The 25,372-nt window shown below is 40.6% G+C and overlaps 1 protein-coding gene across 2 annotated transcripts in view; it reads right to left on the bottom strand.

Annotated features, from left to right (window-relative positions):
- The window catches only part of LOC134883824 (voltage-dependent calcium channel subunit alpha-2/delta-1), a 67,781-nt gene extending 44,646 nt beyond the window's left edge, over positions 1 to 23,135 (bottom strand). For both annotated transcript variants that reach the window (XM_063912265.1, XM_063912273.1), the window contains exons 1-6: positions 22,854 to 23,135; positions 17,079 to 17,160; positions 16,775 to 16,891; positions 3,540 to 3,599; positions 2,791 to 2,826; positions 1,775 to 1,904 (exon numbers count right to left, since the gene is read on the bottom strand). In XM_063912265.1, coding sequence (XP_063768335.1) covers positions 1,775 to 1,904; positions 2,791 to 2,826; positions 3,540 to 3,599; positions 16,775 to 16,891; positions 17,079 to 17,160; positions 22,854 to 22,942 — 514 coding nt within the window. In that variant the 5' untranslated portion in view covers positions 22,943 to 23,135. The remainder of the gene's footprint in view (positions 1 to 1,774; positions 1,905 to 2,790; positions 2,827 to 3,539; positions 3,600 to 16,774; positions 16,892 to 17,078; positions 17,161 to 22,853) is intronic.
- Positions 23,136 to 25,372: the final 2,237 nt, after the last annotated feature.

Below are 25,372 nucleotides of genomic sequence, written 5' to 3'. Positions count from 1 at the left end.
ACAAGAGCTGAATGTAGTGAACCACGTTCGGATTACTGGTAGGTCTATCAACAGGTAAAGTACCTTTAAGATACTCGATAGCTCCACCTGAACTATATTCTACTATAGCTGTGTGTTGGAACTTAGCTTCACTGCTGGTAACTTTAATTACCCTTTCAACTTTTCCATACTGTGCTAAGTAATTGAATACTTCGTTATCTACCTCACTACCAGTTACACCACTTACAAGCAGGGAGTTAGGCACTTTAACATTCTCAGATTTAACTGTCTCCATGTTTGTACTTGTATCACAGTCTTATGAAAATCAATTGGTATCAATGTTCACAGACAAATGCAATAAATGTCACACTGCTCAACTTCACGTTCAGAGGACTTAAACCGACTCCTGGCTGGCTCGCCAAGTTTTATGTAGCGCCCATAGTCTGATCAGCAACAACCTTATGACACTTACACTCTTGCTAGGTTAGGATAGTTGGGAGTAGTTAGTCAAATGCGAGAACATGAGGTTAGAGTATAACAATTTATTGCAACACGCAATTTTCTTGACAGTGTATGGAAAATAAATGATACAAAAACATAGAGCTCTCTTATAAAAGAAACAAAATTAAAGTGTCCCTTCTTCTTCACTAGAAGTCAGAGTTCAAGTCCCTCAGGGTGTATGCAATATTCTGTCTATGTACTACCCGGGTAGGTTTTTGTATATCTTATCTGTGCCAGTGAGTGAACGAGATGATGGTTGGAGGTCCTCTGAGTGGATCCATGGCTGGCCACACCGCGCTCCGCTCCTCTTAATCAGGGTCCTGGCTCGCCACCAAACCAAAGGTTTGGAAATCTGAATCCGTTCCTAATCTGAAGTCCAAAAAAAAACCAGTCGGAGTCTAACAGAGGGCTTACACGGTTGAAGCAGCTCCTCTCTCTCTCTCAACAATTTACGAGGCTCTCTCCTAATAAACAAGAGATGTATCAATACACTACGTGGGGGTTAATCATTAATTTATGAGGTTTACATAACGTTTCATACCCAAATTCGTCAGCTCACTCAACGAACGGCACTCGGTTGAGTCTCAGGACGAGCACGCGCTGCGTGGTCGTGACCATGAATACAGGGCTGGTGCGCCCCTTGTGGTGGGGCATAGTAACTCTTATATTACGTAAATGGGTTTCATACTCATGTGGGTTACAAAGACATAATATGGAATCAAGCTGACAGACAGACAAGCAGACAAACTGAACCAAAAACACAAGTACTATAGTATTATATTGAAAATATATGAATAGTTCAGTGTTAGCGTGACCACTGGCTTGAACATAAATCAATCCAGCTTTTATATAATCTTATGCTTCAGTTGATTAATCTAAGCCTCGGGACACATTGAAAGGACGATTCAAAAGACTCATTATCAAAAGCTCGATGGGTTTGCTCGGACAAAGGCCAAAAAAACATCAATTCATTTCATTTAAAGGACTCTCCATTCATTTATATCCCAAGGACACACAGCTTAGCTAAGAGACAGCGGGTCTCAGGAGAAGAACCTATTATGCTGTATCACTTTTTTTAAAGCATAATTTAACCATGGGCAAAATTGCTAGAGTAACAATCTATAAACAACATTTCATAATGGGCTGGTGTGTCACTTGTATCCATGGTTACCACTTGGTTGTGTGTGTGTGTGTGTGTGTGTGTGTGTGTGTGTGTGTGTGTGTGTGTGTGTGTGTGTGTGTGTGTGTGTGTGTGTGTGTGTGTGTGTGTGTGTGTGTGTCTGTGAGTACTCACAGCCATCATAAATGTCAGTCGGGATGTGGACAGCCGTGTGGTTGTGATCAGTCAAACGTTTAAATGACAGGTCCTCTTTAAAGTCTGGTCGAATCCTGAATTTCCTTCCCTCCGTCTCATTTGCATCCAGCTGAGGGAAATAGGAAAATCAAGATGCAGACAGTAATGCTTTTTGTGTGTTAAAGATATCATTCAAAGCCATTATTTGAAGCTTCATTGCATGCATGACACAGTTTGCGGGTTTATTTAAAAGCAAAGGACTGATTCTACATCCTGCTGTCTGATGAGATAATGTCATCGCTGCACTTTTCCCACCCTCCCAGCTTGTGTATGTAGCATCGTCTTATTCTTAATGATATCTTGCTATTTTGCCTTCTTGTCATCTTTAGTTTGGAGCAGTAGCAAGAGACAGCCAGATTGCCGATGCCCCTTGTGGAGATGTATAACTCCTAGTGTGCATTCACCAATTTACATCAATGAGAGCACTACAGACAGGGAGATATATGAAGAAAAGCATGATGAGATATGGAGGAAGGAATGCAGGAGTAGAGAGGGAATTGAGACGGTGAGGTGGAGAGGGAGAGAGAAAATGCAAGAGGGGGGAGGGAGAGAGAGAGTGTGAACAGTTGCTTCCTAATAAAGCAACAGTGTAGCCAGCTCATACATCTCATCTGTCAATTAGAGGAGAAACATGGCAGAAAACCTCTTCACCTGAGAGAGGATGGGAGGAGGGATGAGGGAGAGGAAGCTACACGGGAAGAAAAGCATGGAGAAGAGGCAAAGGAGGGAGGGATTGCAGTTAAAGGCTGAGGCAAAGCAAGGATAAAGGTGGTGAATAGGAAAAGGAAACATAGGGGAGGAGTGAAGATGAGGAGTCGAAAGGGAGGACAAAAGAATGGCGGTGCTGTGTAGCAAAACCATATTACCGGCCTATGTCTGAGTGTGACCTGTGTGTTTGCAGGGGCTAAAGTGGAAGGGGAGAGCAAATAGGCGGAAGGAAAAAGAAGCACACTCACATTGTCCTTTGCGTTGTAATAGGAGATTTCATCGCCCTGTAAACAAGTCACACGGAAGCCCAAATATCACTTTGTGGCTGCTTTAGGGTGTTGCACAAAGAAGCGCAACATTTATGCAATCATGAAGTGCTTAATCAATTTCTAAACAGCTCTTTATTTTGTTGGCAGTCAACTCCATTAGTGAATTCTCCAGTTTTATGTTAATGAAGACACTAGTCTGTGCCTCTGATCAAATGAATACTGCATGAGTTAAGCTGAGTGTGCAAAGTATCCTCTTTTTTATATCTGTGTCTCTGTGCCCACAGTCATTTGCAATGCTCCAGGGAAGCATTTTCCTTGCAATAGAGAAAGCAATATGGTAATCTACAGCTCAGACACATCTTTAACTGTCTGTGTGACAAGTCATTTTACTGACCACCGCTTTACTCTGTGTTATAATTGTGTGCCACTGTGTTTCGTATCTGCCATGTGGAATTAGGGGCATAATGTATCACAACACAGTGCATAAAATGCAATAAACACATTTAGTAATAAAGCTGTAAGAACTGCTAATGACACAGACATAAACAGATTAAACCTATTAAGCCAGTAAATCCGGTCTTAGTGAGTGGTCGTTAATGTTTGTGTGTTCGTGCATCTCCAACACACAGTACATAATGCACACGCATAAAACGTACACATAGGTAATACATTTGTCTATGTAGGTATTGCTGTAAGAGTGTGTCTGTATTTTAGTGTCCCTCTGTTACCTCAAACTCGTCCTTCCAGTTATGCTCCATCTGGAAGTTCTCAGCAGCTGTGGCCAGTTTCTGGGGAGTGAAATATGACAGGGATTTAGATTGTAAATTGCACAAGGCACGCATCCTGCACGGCATCACTCTAATTATAGAAAACCTGAGCAAAGAAGAGTATGTAAAAAAGCACAAAAAAGAACATTCAGGAGACGGAGAAGTAATTATAATCTGAAACCAAAGGGCTATCATTGTCTTACAGCACTGTTCGCAAAAGGCCACACCGCAGTATTGTACAAGCAGAATGAAAAGGTTGTAATGTAAGAGAGTAGTGTGTTTGTGTGTGTGTATGCGTGAGTGAAAATGAGAGTAAAAAAGGAAGAGAAAAGGGGGGGGGGGGGGTGGGTCAGCAGTGTAAGAAATGGAAGATCAGTGAATAAAGTCAAGTGCAAATAGATTACCAACTGAGAGGCTGTCAATCATCATTGGATAAAATAACAGGGGGATATAGATGTAATCAGCCTCACAAAGGCTCTACACGTATCTCTAAGATTCACACACTCACATTGAGATGCAATACATACAAAGCAAAACAGAGATAAGAGTAGTTCCTTATTGAAAAAGCATTTCTAAAGATTTTTCAAAATGTCACTACTAATGCACTGAAATATGCCCTATCGACGTGTACATTTTACATATAAGTTTAGAACACGCAAATGTTTCACTTGAGAAAATTCCTTAAGAATAAGTCAGGATGTCCAGATACCAGAATTTTGAAAAAATAAGAATAACCACTTAACACAGGCAATACCTGCAAGGAACCATGTCATGCCATAACCTCAACAGTATTGATTAGTCAGCACTATCCATACTCAAACAATTCCGACCCGTACACGCAAAGTGGTCACTACAGAGACAACTATTCAAAGCCATTTTCTTGTACCTGCATGGGTTCCGATAGTATGATTACAAATCATCCACCGCAGTGGACACCAGTGCATCACATTATGAATAGCCCTTGTAAGTGCTACACACTTTTATGAAGACCAAGAGGGTCCACAGATGCCAGAAATGCTCAACAGCTCAGGAAAATATGTCAATCAGTCCATACTCAGAGATCCTTGCGTAGTAAATAAAACCAGGTAAGATTAAGTAACATCTGGTGCTGTAATTGTCAAAAAGTATAGATTTTATGTTGGGAGGAAATTCTGATGTATCAGCGGTTTACTAAATTGGACATGATTAGCTACATTTCCATTACTGATTTAATCATAATGTTAATTGCAGTATTTGTAACAAAACAATATTCTGTGCAAGATCAGGTCCACAATAAGTGTAACAGTTAATAAAATAAATAAATAGAAAAATAGGTTATTTCTAAAAAGGTTATAATTCATCTATGACTAAATAGAAGAGTCTCTCACTTAGACAGGACGTTTTTGCAGTGCAGAAAGGTTACCATAGAAAAGACAGTGAGATTTGAAGGCAGACAGCAGGAAGAGAAACAAAACTGACAATACTGCACAAAACTGTGTGTGTTCACCCACGCAAATCCACACAGGTCAAATGTTAGCCTGGCCCTGGTCTGCCCTCCTCAAACTGTACAGCTAATGGCAACACTGTGGAGAGAATAATTGAATAAACCTTAAACCTTAAATAAACCCATCTGTCTGGCACACTGACTTTCCAGCAAAGTTACCAAAGTACCATGAAAAAATTAATAGATGCACTTATATTTCACGGCATTAAAATATATGTATAGATGAATTTCCAGGGTTTCCCACAGCGCTTTCCTGTTAAGGCGGCCGCCTTAACAACACGGGGTTGCCGCCTTGACTAACGTCACGTCTCCAGAAAAAAAAATAAAAATGATATAGATATAGGCCTATAGCGATATTCGCCGTTTTACTCTTTCACGTTTTCTACCTTTCATTCCAAACCGTGACTGACAGTCTATCTTCTCTGCAGAACGCATTTTAAAATAAAAAACAAAAAACAAATAAAAGAAACGTTTTAAAATGTGGGGCTATGCCTCCAAATATGCCTCTGAATCGCGTGATGCGTCCGAACAGCGGCATCTGGTGGTATATGTCATTGTGCTATCATCGTTCGACCAACATCCTTCAAAACCAGCATTTTTCGGAAAGACTACTATTTGGATAGCTGACAACCTGTCGAATCTACTATTTGGATGGCTGACAACCTGTCGTATCAAGGTAAGATTATTATTGAATTCTATACTAGTCTAATAATAGTCTGTCAACTGTTCACTAGTAGGCTACCTGGTAGTGATGCGCGGGTTAAGGATTTTTAACCCCCGCACCAACCCAACCCATCGTGACAGCCAATCCGCACCGCCCGACCCGCAAAATTACGCTCTGATTTTTTAACCCAACCCGACCCAACCCGCGAAAATGGGAGAAAAAAAAAAAAAAGATACCAATGAGTTTACTTCGTGATTTGCCAAACGGTAGGCCTATTAACGAGGGGTTTTGCTCACAATTATGAGGAGATGCACGGCAGGCTATTATTTTCGCTAAACAAATGATTGACAGGAGGCATAGCTCGCAGCTTGCTGCTGCCTTCTGACGTGCTGCCTGTGTGCGGTGCATGAGACGGAGCGGGAAGAGAGGGAGAAAACCCCATTTTATCCTTACACAAAAGACAAGCATATGAACGGATACATATAACTATAATAGCTGGAATAATTGCGATTTTTACCCGACCCGCCCGCTACCCGCATTTTCCACGGAAAAAACAACCCGGCCCGCCCGACCCGCGGGCTAGCCCCCCCCCCCCCCCCCCCCCCGGAGATGAGTACGTCCCCGTCCCCCCCCCCCCTCACCACCTTGACTAACACATTTTCTGGGGGAAACCCTGATTTCCATTTGATTCCCATCTGCTGTACTGTGCCTACAGGGAAGTACAACAAACATAGTCATATTGGATCTTAAGTAATAACTGGATGGATGCTGCTTTTAGTATATTTCACTCTGTGAGTATGGGTATGAATGTGTATGTCTTTGGCCATGTGTCTGCTGTCGGCAATGATTCCATTCTTGATCAACAACCCCATCCCTTTGGCCTCCAGTCCTGGGCTCTGATCCAGACCTGCCTCTACCTCCTCTGCACTGGCTGTCAGCAGCTAAATATACACCCCATCAAGCCAGAAACACACACATACACACTTAAACAAAATAGTGACCGTGAAGTTATTACGCACCATTTCACCATGTGCAAAAACAACAAGTCTGTATCATGTACTTTAACATATGTTTTCAGTTTATAAATTGTTTCCATCAAATGCTTGACGATAAGGCCTTCTTTGACCAGACGTTAATAGTGTTAAGACTATTTGACGAATCCTTCTGGAGAATATTGGAAAACAGGATTTTGGGTCAATATGGACCCCTTCTTGCTCACACACTCACTGTATGTGAACATGCAAATACACACAGATAAACACAGCTCCTAAGAGAGCAGGCCGATAGGGTTGTTAAAAATTCATGACAGGGCTTTGACGAGGCTCCTCTCCCCTCTGGGAGATATGGGGGAGGGTGAGGAGGGTTGTGTGAGGAACGATACCTAATTACCTTTCTCTTTTTTGTCTCTTTTCCTCTGTATCCCTTTCTATCTCGCTCTTTGTTAAACATGTTACTACCTAAAGCAACACCAGAATCAAATTCGCACTAAGCGTCAGAGCTTTGATTTGATTAGGCCGCTCCCTGAGTGACAGCTATCCTCTCAAACTGGCATAACAGTTCATTACGGAGGCCTTGTGTGTTGCCTCTTTGCCAATTGATCAGAAGCCAGTGTTATTCAATCAACACATAAAAATTTAGCACTCCAACGGTTTATTTAATGGCAGTGGAAAACAGACTTGCCATAGAGTGCTTGATCTTACCACTCATAAGTCTCCCTCTCCCTTATTGTAGTAAAGATATCTCAGCTTCATATCATGATTAGTCTACTCTGTCACTGGATGACCACTGGAAACCCTAGGAGAGCCACAGCTCCTCTTCAGCCTTAATGGTGTGGGGGGGGGGGAGGACAAGGAATTCATGATAATGAAATCTAATATGAGGCACAAAATCTCTATTGCTATTTGCAGGCAGCATTGTTGATACGTTAAACAGCCCAATGATAACCGCAACAACTGTTCGGAACTGACAAATAGGGCCGTACCTGTATCATAATACTACTCATTTAATGCACCATCCATTTGAGAACATTACACTGTAGCCATAAAGACCACAGACACATTCAGAACTGGCCTGAGTTTTGGATTGCATTGGACTAGCCCCACAGAGAGATATTCTGCCCTGCTCTCACCAGTCTTAGTTGTCATTCTGCCAGGGCAGCCCAGCAGCCCACCATGCATTTAGTGAGAAAGCAGAGCACAGCTTAAAGGATAGACAGGGAAGATGAGACAGGCTCTGCTAAACCTCACAGAGCCTCCCAGACTCTGTGTGTGTGTGTGTGTGTGTGTGTGTGTGTGTGTGTGTGTGTGTGTGTGTGTGTGTGTGTGTGTGTGTGTGTGTGTGTGTGTGTGTGTGTGTGTGTGTGTGTGTGTGTGTGCATTCGTGTGTGTGTGTGTGTGCATTCGTGTGTGTGTGTGTGTGTGTGTGTGTGTGTGTCAAAGTCTCCACACGCCTGAAATCAATGGGCCATTCAGAGCACACTGCCTTCTCTCCCAGACAACAAAGCAATACCCACAAGAGTAGTAACGGTCTAAAAGATCATTAACACCCACATCCAGTCTCATCGTTTCCCACCCTTTTTTCTTACATGTCCAAGCATATGAACGCTGGTTATCTCTTACGCCCATAATTAGTCCAAACTCAAAGGGGTGGCAACAAAGTAAAAGTGTGTGAGATGTGAAGGGTCAGTACAAGGAAAGTAAAAGAGGAGAGTCAAAAAGGGAAGAGAAAAAGACTTTGAGCAGATGGATTAACAGATAGGATAGTCCAAAGAAAAATCAACAATACTACGACTCAGCACAATCACAGTATACATATTTCTCATTAAAATTTGGCTTATGAAAATGAGCAGTGGGGTGATAAAAGAGAGATATGATGGGGGCTTTATCCAGCAATGCATTAGTTTGTTTCCTGTGTAAAGGTGTGTGCGTAAGGAGTAGAGCGGTGAAATAAAAGATGTGTCAGAAACAAGAGACACTTGGGAGAAACAAGAAATCGAGGACAGGGACAATGGAAAGACAGAGTGAAATTGAGGAAAAGATGAGACAAGTGTTAGAGAGGTGTGACACAAAAGAGCAGAGGTGGAGGGAGAGGGAAAAGTTATGCAGTCAGAGAAAGAAGGGAGCATGGTAAAAGTGAGGCAGAGGTCGGGAGAGATAAAGAAGGGCTGATTTGAAATCCAGCTCGACACAGAAGTGTGGCAAAAGGCCAGGAGCTGGACACATGAGAGATACAGGAGACTGGAGAGGGGATACGCATGGATGAGAGGAAAAGGAAGTGAAACAAAGAGGAGTAAAGGAATCTGCAGCCGTGAGACCCCATAGGGAGAGCCGTGCTGCTCCACATGACTTCTCTCAGAGGCCAAACCCTCCGTTGGGAACAGTAAATCTACAGCTGCTTCCAGTCTCATTCCTCTCTTTGGTGCTATCGCTCACATCTTAAAGATGTGTGTATCTCCACTGTCCACTTCAGAGAATTTATAGTTTGTCACCTAGTCAGAGTTCACAGGGAATCAGTTGGATTACTCTTACAAGTCAGAGAGTCATCATTTTCTATTTCAAAAGGTAAAAACATACAGGGACCATTTCCTAAGAAGGGATTTTGAATAAAGACTTTATAAATTGTAACAAATGGCTTTATCAATGGTTGAACCAGTTGCTCCAATACTACCACAATATAGATTTACCATGGATCAAATGGCAGTGAGAAAAAAAAGGGAGGAAGGAAAGAGGAAAGATTATAAGGTAATTTGTTACATTAGCTACACCTCAAAACCCACCTGTTCAGGTCAGCTTACTCACTGTAGTGCTACACTTTCCCTGTTGCCCTACATGTTCCCTGTTATTGTCATGTTGTACTGCTTTTAACCTTCACAATATTTTATGAATTGTAAGGTGTCTTTGGGTGCTTTGAAAGGCACCTTGAAATAAATTAGAAAATCATCATTATTATTATTATTATTGTTTTGAATTGTAAAACTAATTTAAATTGAGTGGTATTAAGATGCATCACAAGTTAAACTAATACAATCCTAAACCCACTCAAAGCTAGAATTTTCACCTAAGGCAAAAGGTTAAAGACACAGTTTTGGAAAAACATGATGGAAAGAGCAGAGAGCAACAACATCCATGTAGAAAGTGGTTGAGAACCTAAGCTGGTGTAAGACAGCAGCCTCTTATTATCTTGTCTCAATAACAGTAATTATAAAAAAGCAATACAATATTAATTCTACAAGATGTGACAATTAATTAACGGTGGGTATTATTATATAAGTACACACTGCATCTGTTGACACTGAAAGGTTGTAATTGTCTCTTAATCAAAAAGTAAATGTTACTGCAAGCATGTTGTGATTCACTAACGCAGTTTGGATCTCCTCTCGATTAATGCATTAGACACTTGTCCCTGGCCTGCCATAAGTCTAGTTAGAATTCCCCATCTGCGCTGCTCTACCCCACTCTCCCTTTCTGCATATCAAACATATGCACACACACCAATGTAAGCACTCATTCAAACACATGCAGAAACCTCTTGTCTGCTTAATATGATCAGTGCAAAGCAGAGATGGGAGGTTGAGTAACATCTGCTCTGGAGATTGAAATATCTCTGATCGTATCATATCCTCTTTTCATTACTGTGTTACGTTGGCACACAGACACATACACATGTGAGAAACATCATAATGTCAAATCTTATGCTCATTACAAAAACATTTTGACAGCAGGCAAAAGATTGACCAAGACCAAGGCCCCAAAGACTATCGAATAAATAACCCTCAAACACTGAACACACACGTCTTAATGAAGGGAAGTGGATAACTGAACTAAACTGCACTGCACAGACAATGAAGACAGACTTAGACATGACATGAATACATTATAAAAATGATGAATAGACGATAAAGATACAAATATAAAGTGGTGTCAATGAAATAAAAAGGAGAAAATGAGTCTTTCTCGTCTACAATATACAATTATAATCTAATCTAAATAGATGAGTTTACATTATTTTCAGCTTTTTTACATGTGAATGTTTTAACTTTTGCTGGGGCAGGTTGTTTTTTTTCTCCAAATCTTCCTCCTTGCTGTAGACTTCAAGGGCAAGTCATGAAGGGAAATTGTACTTGAAAATCAACATTGGTACAAAGAATAGAAAAAGCTCTACAGAGTGTCTAGCACAGTATAACATTGTAAGATATTTTATAGCAAAAATTATAACAACTTATCCAATGAAATGCTATTGATAAACATACAGTTTAAGCCTGTGATATGATGAAATAGCTTCACGTCACTGTATCTGTACATCTTTTGGATATGCTGTATGAGTTAACGTTGACATCTGTTACAGTTACATTGTCTAGATGACTTTGTAGGTCTACTAAAGGTGACAGTATCAAAAGGCAAAGTAATAATAGCATAATCAAGTATATCCAGCATACTGACTTTCTCTTCAATATCATAGAAATTGAAGGAAGTAAATTAAATTAAATATGCAATATTCAATGCAACTATACTGTGTCTATGACATTATTGTTGAATATACTGTGGTGGCAACTAGTGATAATAATGTTACCGATGACAACTAATGATGAACAATGCATTTTCTAAATATATAAAAGGAAGTGTATAATATTAAATGTGGCTAAACACAGCAGGAAAAGCCTTTATGTTGGTGGTTGAGACTGATCGACTGAGTCATGTGGCCATGTTTGGCTTTAGTAAATGTACCACTGCAATGTTCCCATTAATCGGGAGGAGAATTGTACTTTGCTTCAGGTCAGGTTTTAGAATGTCAATGGAAATTCTGAAATATGTGAAATTCAGTGAAAATAGATCATCATTCAAGGAAACTGGAACTGACTGAATCCAAGCTTAACATGATGCAAACTGAGTAAAAATGTAAAAACACACAGCTACAGAAATGTAGCTCACAAAATAATACTGAAACTCTCCCTCTTCCCCTCTGTCTGTAGCAGACAAGCGCACACACTTACTCACACACAGGACTGGGCCACCTGTGTCCTGTAGAGTATTAGTGGTGCTGGTTGAGGTATTACTCTAAGTAATGTTGTAGACTGGCTCATTAGTCACTACACACCTTCACCCCAGAAGAAGAGAGGCAATTGCACAGGCACACATATGGTGTAGACACCAACACACACACACACACACACACACACACACACAAACCTCACACCTCTATGAGAGAGAGTTGGACAATATCTTGATGTGTGAGCGTCCATGTAATTTTGTGTCTTCACTGTATACTCCGTTTTGCCATAACAGTACTGCAGCATCAATAATTAAGTGTTTAATTACAGCGTACATAGACAGCAGGACCGAGAGAGAACATGCGGTGTATGGGTGTAGAGAAAGAGTAATTGACTCAAGCCTCGAGCACATCACACACTTTCACTATGTGGTCAACTGATTTGACCAACCTTTTCAAAGTAATGTCTCGCTACAGGAAGATAAAGTAGATGCAAATATATTGTGAATTGGCTTTAACCACTATAGCCGCTATAGGTTCCCAGTAGATGTGGGAGTCTGTCCTGTGAGTTTCTTGTTGAGATCAAACCCGGGTATACAATGTAAAAGCTTTGATAAAGCGATCTGTCCTAACAGTGTGCAGCCAACTACTCATTAATAATGCATGTAACACTCTGCCACACACATATTTATGGAAGCATGGGCAGAAATACAAAGACACACACTTGATTCACACACCTGTGGCTAGGTAAACTGTGGCCTTTCAAAGGTAATTTATCATTCAGAGTAAGAAATCAGAGATGGAAAGACAGAAAGACGACAGAGAGAGGCAAAGAGAAGGTAAAACTTTGAAATAGTTTTAAGCTTAGTGAAAGTGGTTCAAGAGCCTTAGGCTATCCAAATATATTGACATTGAGAGTCACTGTCAACCTTATATCAAAGACACTTAACAAGAAAGGATCTCCCAACTTGAATAAGGATTATCCTGCTGTATTCTTTCTGATAAACAGCGTGATATTTTTTTTTGACTCGGATGAATCATCAACATAAATCAGCTCATTGCAAAGTATCCAATCTACAGGGACAGTGTATGTGTAGGTTCAACTTAAAGAAGTCTCAAAAACACAAAACTGTTCAGCCAATAAGATGATCAACTTTATTTTTCATATTTAAATCATATAAGGTACAATTGCAGTGAAATGTAATCCTGCCAGTTCATTTATAAAACCAATTGTTATGTGTATGTCTGGGGGGACACTCCTTTTGAGGGCTTGTATCTGTCATTGGTCTTAGATCTTGTCAAATGCTTCTGGGATTGCCCTTTTGGAATTTTACTTCCCGCAGTCCCCTTTCGCCCCTTTTAGATTATAGGATGCTCCTTTGTAATAGTCCATACTGCCAGAATGAGAACCTAAGTTGTAGGCTGCAGTTTATGTTTATGGTATCCCGTAGGTCATAGTGATGTATAGTTTCTGTAACCGTAGTTTAAGGTACAGTTACTGATTTTAGTTTTTTTAAATTAAGTCCACCTGGGATTGGGGAGAATTATTCATTGATGTCATTGGTGACGTCAACAGTGGTGTCCTGGAACACGCTCCAGACTGCATCACGTTGTGCACTGTAGGGCGGCCTCGGTTTGGCATAACCACGTCCTGACCCCAGGTGTCAATCGGGGCATGTGTCGTCGTTTGTGTACATACTTTGAGCACCTCAACAAGATGGCTGCTGTTCCCAAAAGCAAATAGTGATTCAGCTCTGTAGCAAATATGAATGTGAGTGATTTAGAGAGTTTATTCCACTTGCAAACAGCTCCTGCAGATGATGTCATATATGCTGGTCACGTGACGAGATACGACAGGGGCAGCCATTTTGGCAGTCATCGCGGCAGTAAATTGACAGGCACTGGCAGACTGTCAAGGATGGTGGATAACTGCTGTGCACCAGGTTGCACAAATAGGCGTGGGAAAAAGAAAGGTGTATCGTATTATCGCATTCCTAAAGACGCGGAGAGGAGGGAGAAGTGGATTGGAGCGATTAAAAGAGCCAGGAGCCTTCAGAAAAAGACTGAAAGATGGGACCCCCCGGCCGTTGGCTTTCGCTTATGCAGTGATCACTTCATATCAGGTGGGTGAAGGAATACAGTACAATGCTACAAAAAGTTTCTGGTCAGTTTAATTAAATTTAATTAGTTTAATTTAAGAAGTAGCACCCAGTTATTATAGCTAACGGACACTGTGATGTCCCTTTTTAACTCAACAAGTGTGGCTCTGGCGCAGCCTAGCCAGTTAGCAAGTTAGCTTGTAGCAAGCTAGTGGTAAACAAACCCGTGTTGAAATATTCCTTCTTATTTTGTAGGGAGAAAGAGTGATAATCCGTTGAGTCCGGATTTTATCCCCTCAATTTTCGATTACCTTCCATCTCCAGAGAAGAGGAGACATAAAACGAGACTGGAGGTTTTTAACAGAAGGCAGAAGGCTAAACTGCACAAAGTAGAGCAGGCAAAGATATCTGCTAACGTGACACTGCCTATCAAACTGGAATAATTTAATACTTACCCTTGCAGTGATGATGCCGAAGTTTTTGGATGTAAGACTCCACAGTTGAATGTTGTTTACGAAGCCGGACTGACACCATTTGTAAGCCTCCAAGCTTTTGTACGCTCTGAGGGAGTCTCCTGAGTACACTGATGGAAAGCTTACAAGATAGCTGTGGATGTCTGCGTAGCGCAAGTCGGGTACATCGTCTTCAGAGCAGGAGGTTATGCTCTTGAAAAGCACACCGGGTGAATTATATGGGTCGCTTATATTTAATCTCTCTAATTTTGTACTATAAAGCCGAATTTCACTTGAATTAAAATGAGAAGTATACTCGCTCGGTAAGAAAACACTGGCACCGGTGGTCATGTTGACTGCCAAAATGGTGGCTCCCAACCAAAAGTCACGTGACCGCAGGAGCTCTATATGTTAATGCAACAGGCATGACATTGTTATGATTACCCTGATTCAAGTCTGCAGCAACAATGGCTGCAGTGTAAAGATAGATGGTGTGTGAGAAATTCAGTTCACTGTACAGGTCCGAGAGGGCAGCTTCTGTACTTTCTTATGGTGTTATGTCGACCACTTGGATAAAGACAAAAATGTTATTTTGGTAGAAAGCACGGTCTGCAATTGATAGCCAATAACTCCAAATCAGGTGAGAAGGAACAGAATAGCATTTTAATATTCCTACTGTGATACCAATTCTTATTCACCATAAAGCACAATCTCCCTCCTTTTCTCTTGCAAAAGCTTTTGTTAGGTTGTATCTTTATATAGAAACCCAGGATTTAACCAAGTTTGTTGAAACAAAGGATAAAATCGTTGATGAAGATACAGAGGTCTTCCAGTTTATTATCCTATGCCTGCCCCGTATATTGACAAGCAGGGCACTGTATGATCCATGTGGCTTGGATCACTGCTGGACATTAATTCCACCAGGCTTAACCTCATTGTCTCCTCCAATGTAGAGATGGGTGTAAAGATGGACATAGAGATGGTCTATTTGTCAATCACCCCATGTATCCATTACTATTTTTCATTCGCCCTTCATTAACATCACCCATTTATCTCCCTATTCATACATCTCAGGACAGAGAATTCAATATCAGAGCGCCTTGAGGTTACTCGTAGTAGAGGATGAGACACAAAGATGCAATAAAGAGTGAAAAGTGATCGATGTCCAGAGGTCGGATGAACTGTCGGCATCAGGCTAGATGATCCGCCACCCATCACCTACCTTTAACACACACTTAGACGAAACACACAAAAAGCTGATCCTCACAACTATCTCTCACTTCTATCATTTGAAAATCCACTGAAGCCAATTTGAATCCTTGCTGCTTACGCATCTTGTGGCACCAGTACATGGAAAAATGATAAGAACACCAGGGTGTTTACTTAAAATACACAAGACAGACACTTGGCAGAAGTTATGTTTATGGACATTCATAAATACTCCCTTTCCATTACTAATAAGACAACAATGGTGATGCCTTATAAAGGCAGAGTAAGGGGCGAAGTGAACTCGCTCTGAATGTATAAAACCAGTTTAAAGTCTTGATATAGTTGAGAATCTCTAACTCACTTCTAAGTAGAAATAAAGGGTGGGAAGAGAGGGGGAGAAAGAGAGAACATCCCTACGGTCCAAGCACACATTTTCACATGGATCCTGCAGAAGAAATATCTCAGTCCTCACTTTCTACTCTTTCTGTACATGCTTTACCCATGCTTCTATTAGTTGTAAGGGATCATTTAAACCAAACCCACAGCAATCACACTTGGAAAACTAGTGTGAAACCTTAGCCAGAAAAATGATTAAACTAAAACCTAGAGAGAAGGGTTACTGCAGTGGGATACGTTATGTTTTGGGGGCATTAGATATCAAATAGATATTCACTTCAACATTTGTGTTGTATATTTGCCTGTTATGCAAAACTGAAATTCAAATATTTTTTTCAAGGACTTCAATCCAATAGACAATCCCACCACCACTTAGTAATCAGAGTTGTGGTTTACTCTGCAGCTGAAGCTCTCAAACTCAGAGTTGTGGGATTAATCCATGTTTGTCCTTTTTAAAACCGCAAAGAACAACAGACACATTTTCCATTGTACAGTTTAACATTCATACCCCTTATCTTAGTTTCCATATATCTATCTAGGAGTGTGGTAGGCATTATAATGGTCCATCAAAATGTACATGCAAGCTAAATACACCCTGTTAATTAAAATAGCTTAAACTGATCATCACAAACTTAGCCATGTCCCAAAGTATAGTCCAACATTCAATTTGTATTGTTTGTCTTTGGGAGAATCAAAAATGATCTCCACTAGTTTTTAGTAGATTAAACAAAGTTAAAAATCACCACATGGTTTTGGTTATTAATTATACAAATTCAAGTCTACATTGATTTGACAAAAAGCAGATGGTGATTAGAGCCCAAATTAATGAAGATATCCTTCTGTACAGCTTAGTGCCAAAGTAAAATTGCAAAGTGACAGTTGGTTCCTTTAAGTGGAGTGAGTCTTACCTCCAAAGCAGCAGATCTCTTCCGCAGCAGCTGTTCAATTTTCGTTGCTGCTCTGGCAACCAGCTCTTCTGCGTCGTTTTGCTCCACAGTGTACAGGTGTTGGTTTTGCAGAAAAATCTTCAGATAAAGAGAGAGTGATAAACATGTACACTAGTGAATACAGTTATTGATTTAACAAATATCATGTGCTATTTGTAAACTTCTTGAAATGATTAATTTATGTGTGTGGAAGGTCCATAGCAGTGTTGAATGTGCTTAATGCTCACTTTCAATGCATGTGTGTGTAGCATGTGGGTGTTTATACCTCAGTGAGGCTCTTCCCAGCTGTGGCTGTGTCTGCCAGGGTGACAAGCTCCTTCTGCATTTGATCAACCCATTCTTTAATCCTATGGGACAAAGCAATGAACACAACCAAAGTTCACTCAGATGCAACCAGCTTAGAAAAGACATCACAAATATTTCACGGTGCAACTAAACTGTCAATCAAGTAATCTTAAATCTTTCATCTCAGGAGACCACCTAGACTGAAGAAACACAAAAAACAAACAAGGACAAAGAGAATCACTCTTATAGTTCAAGCTATCAAACTCCAACCACCGGGAACAAATACAATGTTGTTAATCAAACACGTGTCACTGGGTGTCAACCAATACCATTACTTTCTGAGAGTTCAAACATGAAGACATCCAATCAGATAAGTGTCATCCAGTGTTGTGACCGTGGACAGTGATATGAGAGGACAGGCCAGGACCGACATGTTTCTATGTATATCAAAGCGGTCTGGGGACATCAGGTTCAGCCTGCTGGTGCCAGACACTAGGTTATACCTTCCTCTCATCCTCCTCAAATCAATTGTCAAACCACAATAAGCTCACTGCATGCATTATGAGACACTGACACAGTAAATTACTGTGTGCATCCTGAACACAGTGGCTGTGGATGAAGATAGACGCGCTAAGAATGTCAAAGACCTGAGACATTATGCATTAAGTGACACAGTGACTTGTTATCACCGGACTCATCTAAAGGCGCACCTGGAATGAGAGGCTGGGGGATCAAAATACATGTGTTCATGCGGATGCATTAATTCAACTTATATACTGCCAAGTAAGTACACACACACACACACACACACACACACACACACACACACACACACACACACACACACACACACACACACACACACACACACACACACACACACACACACACACACACACACACAGGGTTATTAATATTGTATGAGAATAATAACAGGTTGGCATGTGATACAGATGCTCTCATTGCCATGCATTCACACCGGCAAAGACTCAGTTGCAATCCTCCCCAATAGCAAAGAGACATGTCATACTCCCATACACACACTGATATAAACATAAAAGATATGAGTACTCAGAAAATATTCCTCAACAATTGCCATTGGAGCAGTGGAAAAAGTGTCTTGAAAGTGAAAATATGCGGCCGTCGTATAGCTCAGTTGGTAGAGCTGACGGACCATGTACTGGGGTTTGGTCCCCAAGCAGAGGACCTGGGTCCAAATCCAGCTTGGGACCACGTGCTGCGCGTCATCCCCTCTGTCTCCCCCTTTCATATCTATCTCTCTATTAAGAAAAAATCTTTTAAAAAAATTATAATATGTGCGCGTAACATGAATGGGAGAAGACAGCGGAGGAAGGTGATCGGATGGAAACAAAGAGATGAAGGTACAGAAGATCAGAAAGCTAGAAAAGATATAGGAAGATGCACTGGGGACATAAAATACAGAGTAGATAGGGAAAATTTGGAGCAAGTACAAAAAGACGAGACATGTTGAAATAGCAGGAGTACCGGAGGGAAGGCACAATGGTAAATGTTTTAGGGAAAGAAACAGTAGATAGAGATATAAAAACAGGGTCAGTCAGTTCAGATTCTATTCTTTAGTTTACAAAGACTTATTTTTGAGGAGTGTTGGACAATACTGTACTGGCTTGTCATAAGTGATTTAGAGCCACAGAGTGTTGTTTGAGTACTGATTTTTAAGCTGCCAACAGATGCAATGGGACCAGTTGTGCTGGATGAAACCAGACGATCCAGAACAATAAATGTAGCATGAAATGCGTTTTTAATTTTAACAGTTCTAAAAAGGATAGAGAAACAATAGTGGAGAATATTGCTTGATAAAAATGCTTGTTTTTTAATGCATTGGATTCTTGATCTTGCAAATAACACTTAAAGAAACATCAAAGCAGCATATCAATCTTTGACACTGGATGGAGGGGATCCTAATATGTAAACATACTTAATAAAAACTCATTTATGATCCTTGCAATATAGTGAGCAGCATACTCAAAACAACTGCGTATTGAGATTTTGAGAAACTGCCTCTGCCCTTTTTTCACTCTCTTCTTTCCCTCTAAATTATCTTCCCTTGATCCTCTTCTCTCCTCTGCCCTAACCTTCCTAGTCCCCAAATCCCCAAATAACAAACAGTTTGTAAGGTGTTTCAGTGGACCTTGGTACCCTAAGCTCCAAAGCCTGAAGCATTGACAAGACAATTGTGAGTTACGTGTATGTTTGTCTGGACGTGAGTGTGTTTCCAGGGATTTGACATCCAGAGAAGTAGAAGGCCTCTTTACAACGTTTAGGTTCTTTGAAATGTACTGCTACCAGTGCAAATCTCTATAACAAGAACTCCCAGGTGCTGACAAATAAATGACACAACACAGGCTGTGGTGCAGTGTGTGGGCAATGTGCATGTACAATATTGATGACATGGACGTTTCCCCCCTAAAATCTATTCATAATATTTTGGCTTCATGAGAGTGCCTCACGCAATTCTCACGATACTGAATCCCTTGTATGTGTAATTGTGTTGTCTGAGTGTAACCAAACAATGTAATGTGCAGACAAAGAAGTTTTCCCTGTAAAACTCTCACTTGGCTCATTATACACAGTAAGTATCATATAATACAAAGTTATTCTCCAACTCCCCAAAACGTATTGCTTTATATGAATAGTTGCAGTGAAATCCCCTGGTTAAATATGCCATAAACGGTCAAATGTATTATCTATAGGCATGGAAAAACCCTGCACAACTCGGCATAACTCCTTATCCTTAAATCATGCATTTCCAACCATCCCTTGAGGTCCTAACCTAGTTTAATGGCGTTGCTTCATAAATGTCACAAGGTGAGTCCTGCTCTCAGCCTGTCCTGGTTGATCTATGTAAAGTCAGATCACTTCTTGCATGTAATGTTTCTCATTCCTCACTATATATTTACAAATAGGTGAAACACAAGGAATATTATCTTAGCATAATAACACTGTTATTATGTACTGTATGATGTAAGCTTATTTTCAATGGCTAAAATAACAATGTGATTCAGAGATGCCAAATCATTAATAAAGTCATTGTTGTTGAGCTGAGGTAGTTACATTTTTTCTGCTCTGGTTGCTGTGCTTTGATTACGGCAGCCTCTGGTATAACGCTGGGTAATTAAACACACAGACACACACACACACAAGCACAGACACATACAAATGGCAATTGGGTCAGACACTGCCCTACATTGTTTTTCAGGCATAGGAAGAGCAAATGAGAGTGAAACAGAAAGTGAGCTGGAAAGACAGTACAAGTAAGAGGGAGACAGATGTTGTGATGCCAGCACTTTGGCTCTAGATAGAGTAATGAGCTGGCCCTTAGAGTGTATCTCAGTGGGCCGCTATGTTAAACTACAGTGTAATTACACATCATTACAGAGGCAAAGATGGAAGTCCAGACAGCAAAGCGGAATGAGGCATGGACACACCAACGGAGATGCACGGAAACAACCTGCGTTGCACTGCTCATGCTCTGTATATTATACACTAACACCAACATGACCAATTAAGTCCTTTACAACCTAACAAGAATGTTTAAGCTCTAAAGTGGTCACGCAGAACCTGCTTGTTTTAGAACAAATATCACCTTAGATTTGCAACTAAGTCATGCTTGGGTATCTAATCCCGAAATATTACGGGCACAGTCGAGCCAACATGAGTTCATTGCTACAAACTTTTTCTTTTTTAAATGTTGCTCTAGATATCTAAGGCTGTGCCAAACATAATTCTCTAGAGAGGCTACATAACAGTTATTTGGAATCTTAATGAAAGACAAAACCAGCTGGTTAAAGGAAAAGCAAAACTATCTTTACACAGGCAGTGGTTTCCTTCTATCTGTGATCAATTCAATACAGAAGAATACACTTGATAAAGGTAATACATTTAATTTTTCTTTTGCCGACTTTTGTCTTATCTTTCATATCATCATGAATAAACCAGAAAACAAAAACAACTTTTCATAGAGCCATTTTAAAGCCATGTTTAGATACATGCCTCTCATATCACTGTAATGGTGCAGATTGACATACGCGGTCATTCACTTAATTTAATGTTTTTTAAATACCAAAATAATGTAGTAATTACATTTGCATTAATTAATATTTCATTTGTATACTTGTGGGGGATTTGTTCATGTTGATGTTATCCACAGTAAATGTATTTTCTTTTTACAATAAATGTGACAAAGAGGACTGTCTGGTATCCAGGATGTGGCTACTCCTCTGCAGAGTCCTTGAAAACCTCATCTGCTCATGATAGAAATTGAATTCAGCAGGCAATCATGGAAATATAAAAATAGTGAATAGTGATGAATGGTTACCATCACAATAGTAAACCTATGGAAGTATAAGTGCCCAGTGTAATAGGCATTCATAATAGATGCTGGGGACAAAGACCGTTTGCAGGTCTTCATGCTGTAACCTATGGAGAACATGACCCAGGACATGTTCTCAATAGGTTACAGGTTAATGTTGGTGAGAGGAATTTAAAAAACAAACTGTATACTGTACCTCGTAAATAGTTTTGTAAACGTGTCACACATCAGGAGATTTAGCACAAAAGGCTGCTAACTGAGTTCTTTGCTTTGCTACAGGCTGCCCAACTATTGGTGTGTTTGCTGTCACTAATGTTTACACCAGAGAGTTGCTGATGGTAAATGATGTGCTTCAAAAGTCCAGTTTGCAGAAGCTCCTTTGAAGTAGTGTCTTATAAGTATCAGTTTTTTAATGTCCCTGTAACATTATGTTGGTGCGGTTAAATATTTCAATGTGCTGAGAGTATGTATACCTTTACATGAATAGGGTGAACACAATATTGTAAATAGCTGGCCTGGTAACCAAACCTTTTATTCAATTAAAACTGTAATATGATTCAATGTGTGCTAAATGTGATAACATGCAGACTTATTAGGTAACTAAACATATAAATGTTTATTCCCAGCATGTATGGCACAAACTCTTAAAATGTATGTTAACTTGTCTTAAATGTATATGTATATATATATACAATCTCCCGCAACAGTGAAGTATATATAATCATGGTTTCTGTTATCTTAAATTAAGATATATATATATATATATATATATTCGTTGCCAAACATGTTTGGTGGTTCTTAATGAGAGGTTCAGGTGAACAATGCAGCCATCCTGAATAAGAACTGGATTTACATATAACCTTGTAGGGATCACCCATCTAAAAAGGCATTTACAATTGTAAAAGTCCAATCACTGATTCAGCAAATTAATATAAGATTGTGTTTGCCTTACACGTGTAGCACGTTTCATATTATCACGTATGAATTAACGTCAAGGATATACAAGACCTTCCAAAGTTTTAAGGCAAAAGACAAAGGCCAACTTTTTTATTTATTTAAATAAAGGAACAGTCCAGAAGCCCCTGTAACTCCTTAACAACTTCATAGAGGAGCTGTCACGAGGCGCTGTGGCAGCAGACATATACCGGCGACAAACAGCTGATTACCGTAACCGACAGTACAAACGCCTGGACACGAGCAGCCAGAGCAAAACTGATAAATTGTCTACCTTCAAAATCACCAATAGTGCATGAAGCAAACGAGCTGCCCACCCAATTCTCCCACTGTGATTGCCTCATTAAATATAGCCTGATACTTATCTCTGAACAACGAGCGCTTTAGACCGGGAGTGTGCACACCACAACATGAACTGTTTGAAATGGGATTACAGGGGTTTATACTTACATGAGCTGTGTCGGAAACTGCGATGCCAAATACCCGTCCAGCCATAACATGACCAGAAACACCCAGGATCGTACCCTGCAGGTATCCATTGTTAAAAAAAAGGGGGGAAATTCCCCGACGCGCGTCAACACCAAATGTGGTCCGCTCCCCTCCGCCTGTGAATGGGAGCGGCGAACAGCAACAGCGTGAGTGGCAGTGTCGCTCCCTGTCAGATTAACGAGCCCTGACAACTCTAATCTGATCACCCGGCCGTCCGGCGCTCTAACAGGTACTGGAGCTGGATCTCTCTCTCTCTCGCAGTCCCTCAGTCTGTCTCTGTCTCTGTCTCTGTCTCTGTCTCTCTCTCTCTCTCTCTCTCTCTCTCTCTCTCTCTCTCTCTCTCTCTCTCTCTCTCTCTCTCTCTCTCTCTCTCTCTCTCTCTCTCTCTCTCTCTCTCTCTCTCCCTTCTCTCACACATTTATACGGCTGTCTCCCCTCCTCAAAACATATGCAGCTTTTATCTTGTAGCCTAATATGACTTGTGTCAGTACTAGTCTTAAGTGCTTTGACATAATGCAATTTTGATTATATCCCTAAACCTCACTTTATATTTATTTCCTTTACTCAAGGTGCAAAGCATTTGTTATTTGGTTATTCTTTTACCTAAAGAAACACCTGCTAAAAGGAGGGTCTGACCACAGGTACCACACACACAACGGCAGGCACACTGAATACAGATGCAGGTTTGGCTCTCTAAAATGCCCGGCAACCTTTCAATCCCTGCAACCTGGAGGAATGGGAGAATTTACTGGCTTTGATAGCACAATCTCTGCCGGTCGCTATCAGTCATCCTGGTAGTAAGATTGGCAGCAAGCAGAGAAGCCGTCCCACATGGAATTGAATGCTAGTGTGACAGATCTATTGATTCCACACATAGCGTAAAATCTTATTGGCAAAGTACAGTAAAAGCCCAATAAATTTCAGTGTCATCAATCATACCTGTTTTATAAGATTGGATTTTGTGTAATGCTGCACATCCTAACATGAATGTACAAATTGCAAAAAATACAATCTCCCGCAACAGTGAAGTATATATAATCATAGTTTCTGTTATCTTAAATTAAGAACATAACACTTTAACTGAATACTTGAATAAGAAAGCGTAAATTCAAACCGTATTGTGTGTGTGTGTGTGTGTGTGTGCGTGTGTGTGTGTGTGTGTGTGTGTGTGTGTGTGTGTGTGTGTGTGTGTGTGTGTGTGTGTGTGTGTGTGTGTGTGTGTGTGTGTGTGTGTGTGTGTGTGTTTCAGGCCTGGAGGGAGGGCAGGGCAGCACAAGCGAGATGCTTGGGGATTTGGTTATCAATCGTTGCCTGGCAACCACACACCATCTCTCGTGTCCTCTCCCCTTCCCCCTCCTCCCTCCACCCAGTTCTCTTTTTGTCTCTCCCATCACCACCTCTCACCCTGCTCTCACTGCACTGCACTGCACTGTTGCTCTTCCCGTTGTCATCCCTTCCCTCTGTGTCACTTCACCCTCTCCCGCAGCACCTTTCTCACACTCATTTCCCCTAGCAGAGGAACAGATGCACCTGCTGATGGGAGGGAGAAAAGTAAGTAAATGGTGAGAACAGGAGAGGTGGAGTGGAGTGGGGGAACATAATAGCAAAGAGCGTTGTGGAAAGGATGGGGTACTCTACTGCATTCCCATTCAATACTTTTGTTTTGTCCATGGAACATCTCACACTACATCCTGAAAAGGAAGAGGTGTCAGACTAATGCCTGCAGTGCTACGCATCTCCTCATGTTTAATCTAAGAAATGGATATTAGTAATAACATCTGTCAGACAGACATTCACAGAGCATGCATCTCTCTCTGCAGCCTGAGACACTGGGCAACACATTCCGTAGGCTCTATATGGTTACATCATTCACATTTTGAACCATCAAAAACTTAATTTCACTCGGGAAAATTGCAACAGTTTTGCTTTACCTATTACAGTTATAACCTGGTCATCCCTATGGACCTGCGTATTTTACTCCACACAAACATGAATTTTGCAAATAATTAAAAAAATATTTATTTGTGTCCAAATTAAGTATGCACACACTAAACTGTTAATATTAGCCTAATAGGCTAACCCTGAGCCCTTTAGCATCCCTATAAGAGAGAACCACATGTATACACGGACATATCTGATAATCATGTCAATGCAATACTGTGTAAAAGCCCCACTGGGTAAGGATTGGTTAGTCAGTGAAAGATGCTGTTATTTGATAAAGGATACTGCCATCTGGAGGTTATTTATTAAAATCACATTTATCAGCTGCTGTTACAGATTTATGCTTCAAACTAGTTGCCTTATTTTAGTAACATGTTATGGATGTATGTGGATGTATGTTACTTTCTTTTTAATAAACATCAAAATAAGCAAATAATAACACTCAAGTACGTCCACAATGCAATGTTCCAATGTTGCCTTACCCACACCCTCTACATCTGGCACCCCTGCTCCAATGCTATCACCACCGAACACATAAA

The sequence above is a fragment of the Eleginops maclovinus genome, chromosome 2 (genome assembly GCF_036324505.1).
Source record: "Eleginops maclovinus isolate JMC-PN-2008 ecotype Puerto Natales chromosome 2, JC_Emac_rtc_rv5, whole genome shotgun sequence".
NCBI lineage: Eukaryota > Metazoa > Chordata > Actinopteri > Perciformes > Eleginopidae > Eleginops > Eleginops maclovinus.
The sequence above is the reverse complement of the archived record's forward strand: the minus strand, read 5'-3'. Positions and strand labels throughout refer to the sequence as shown.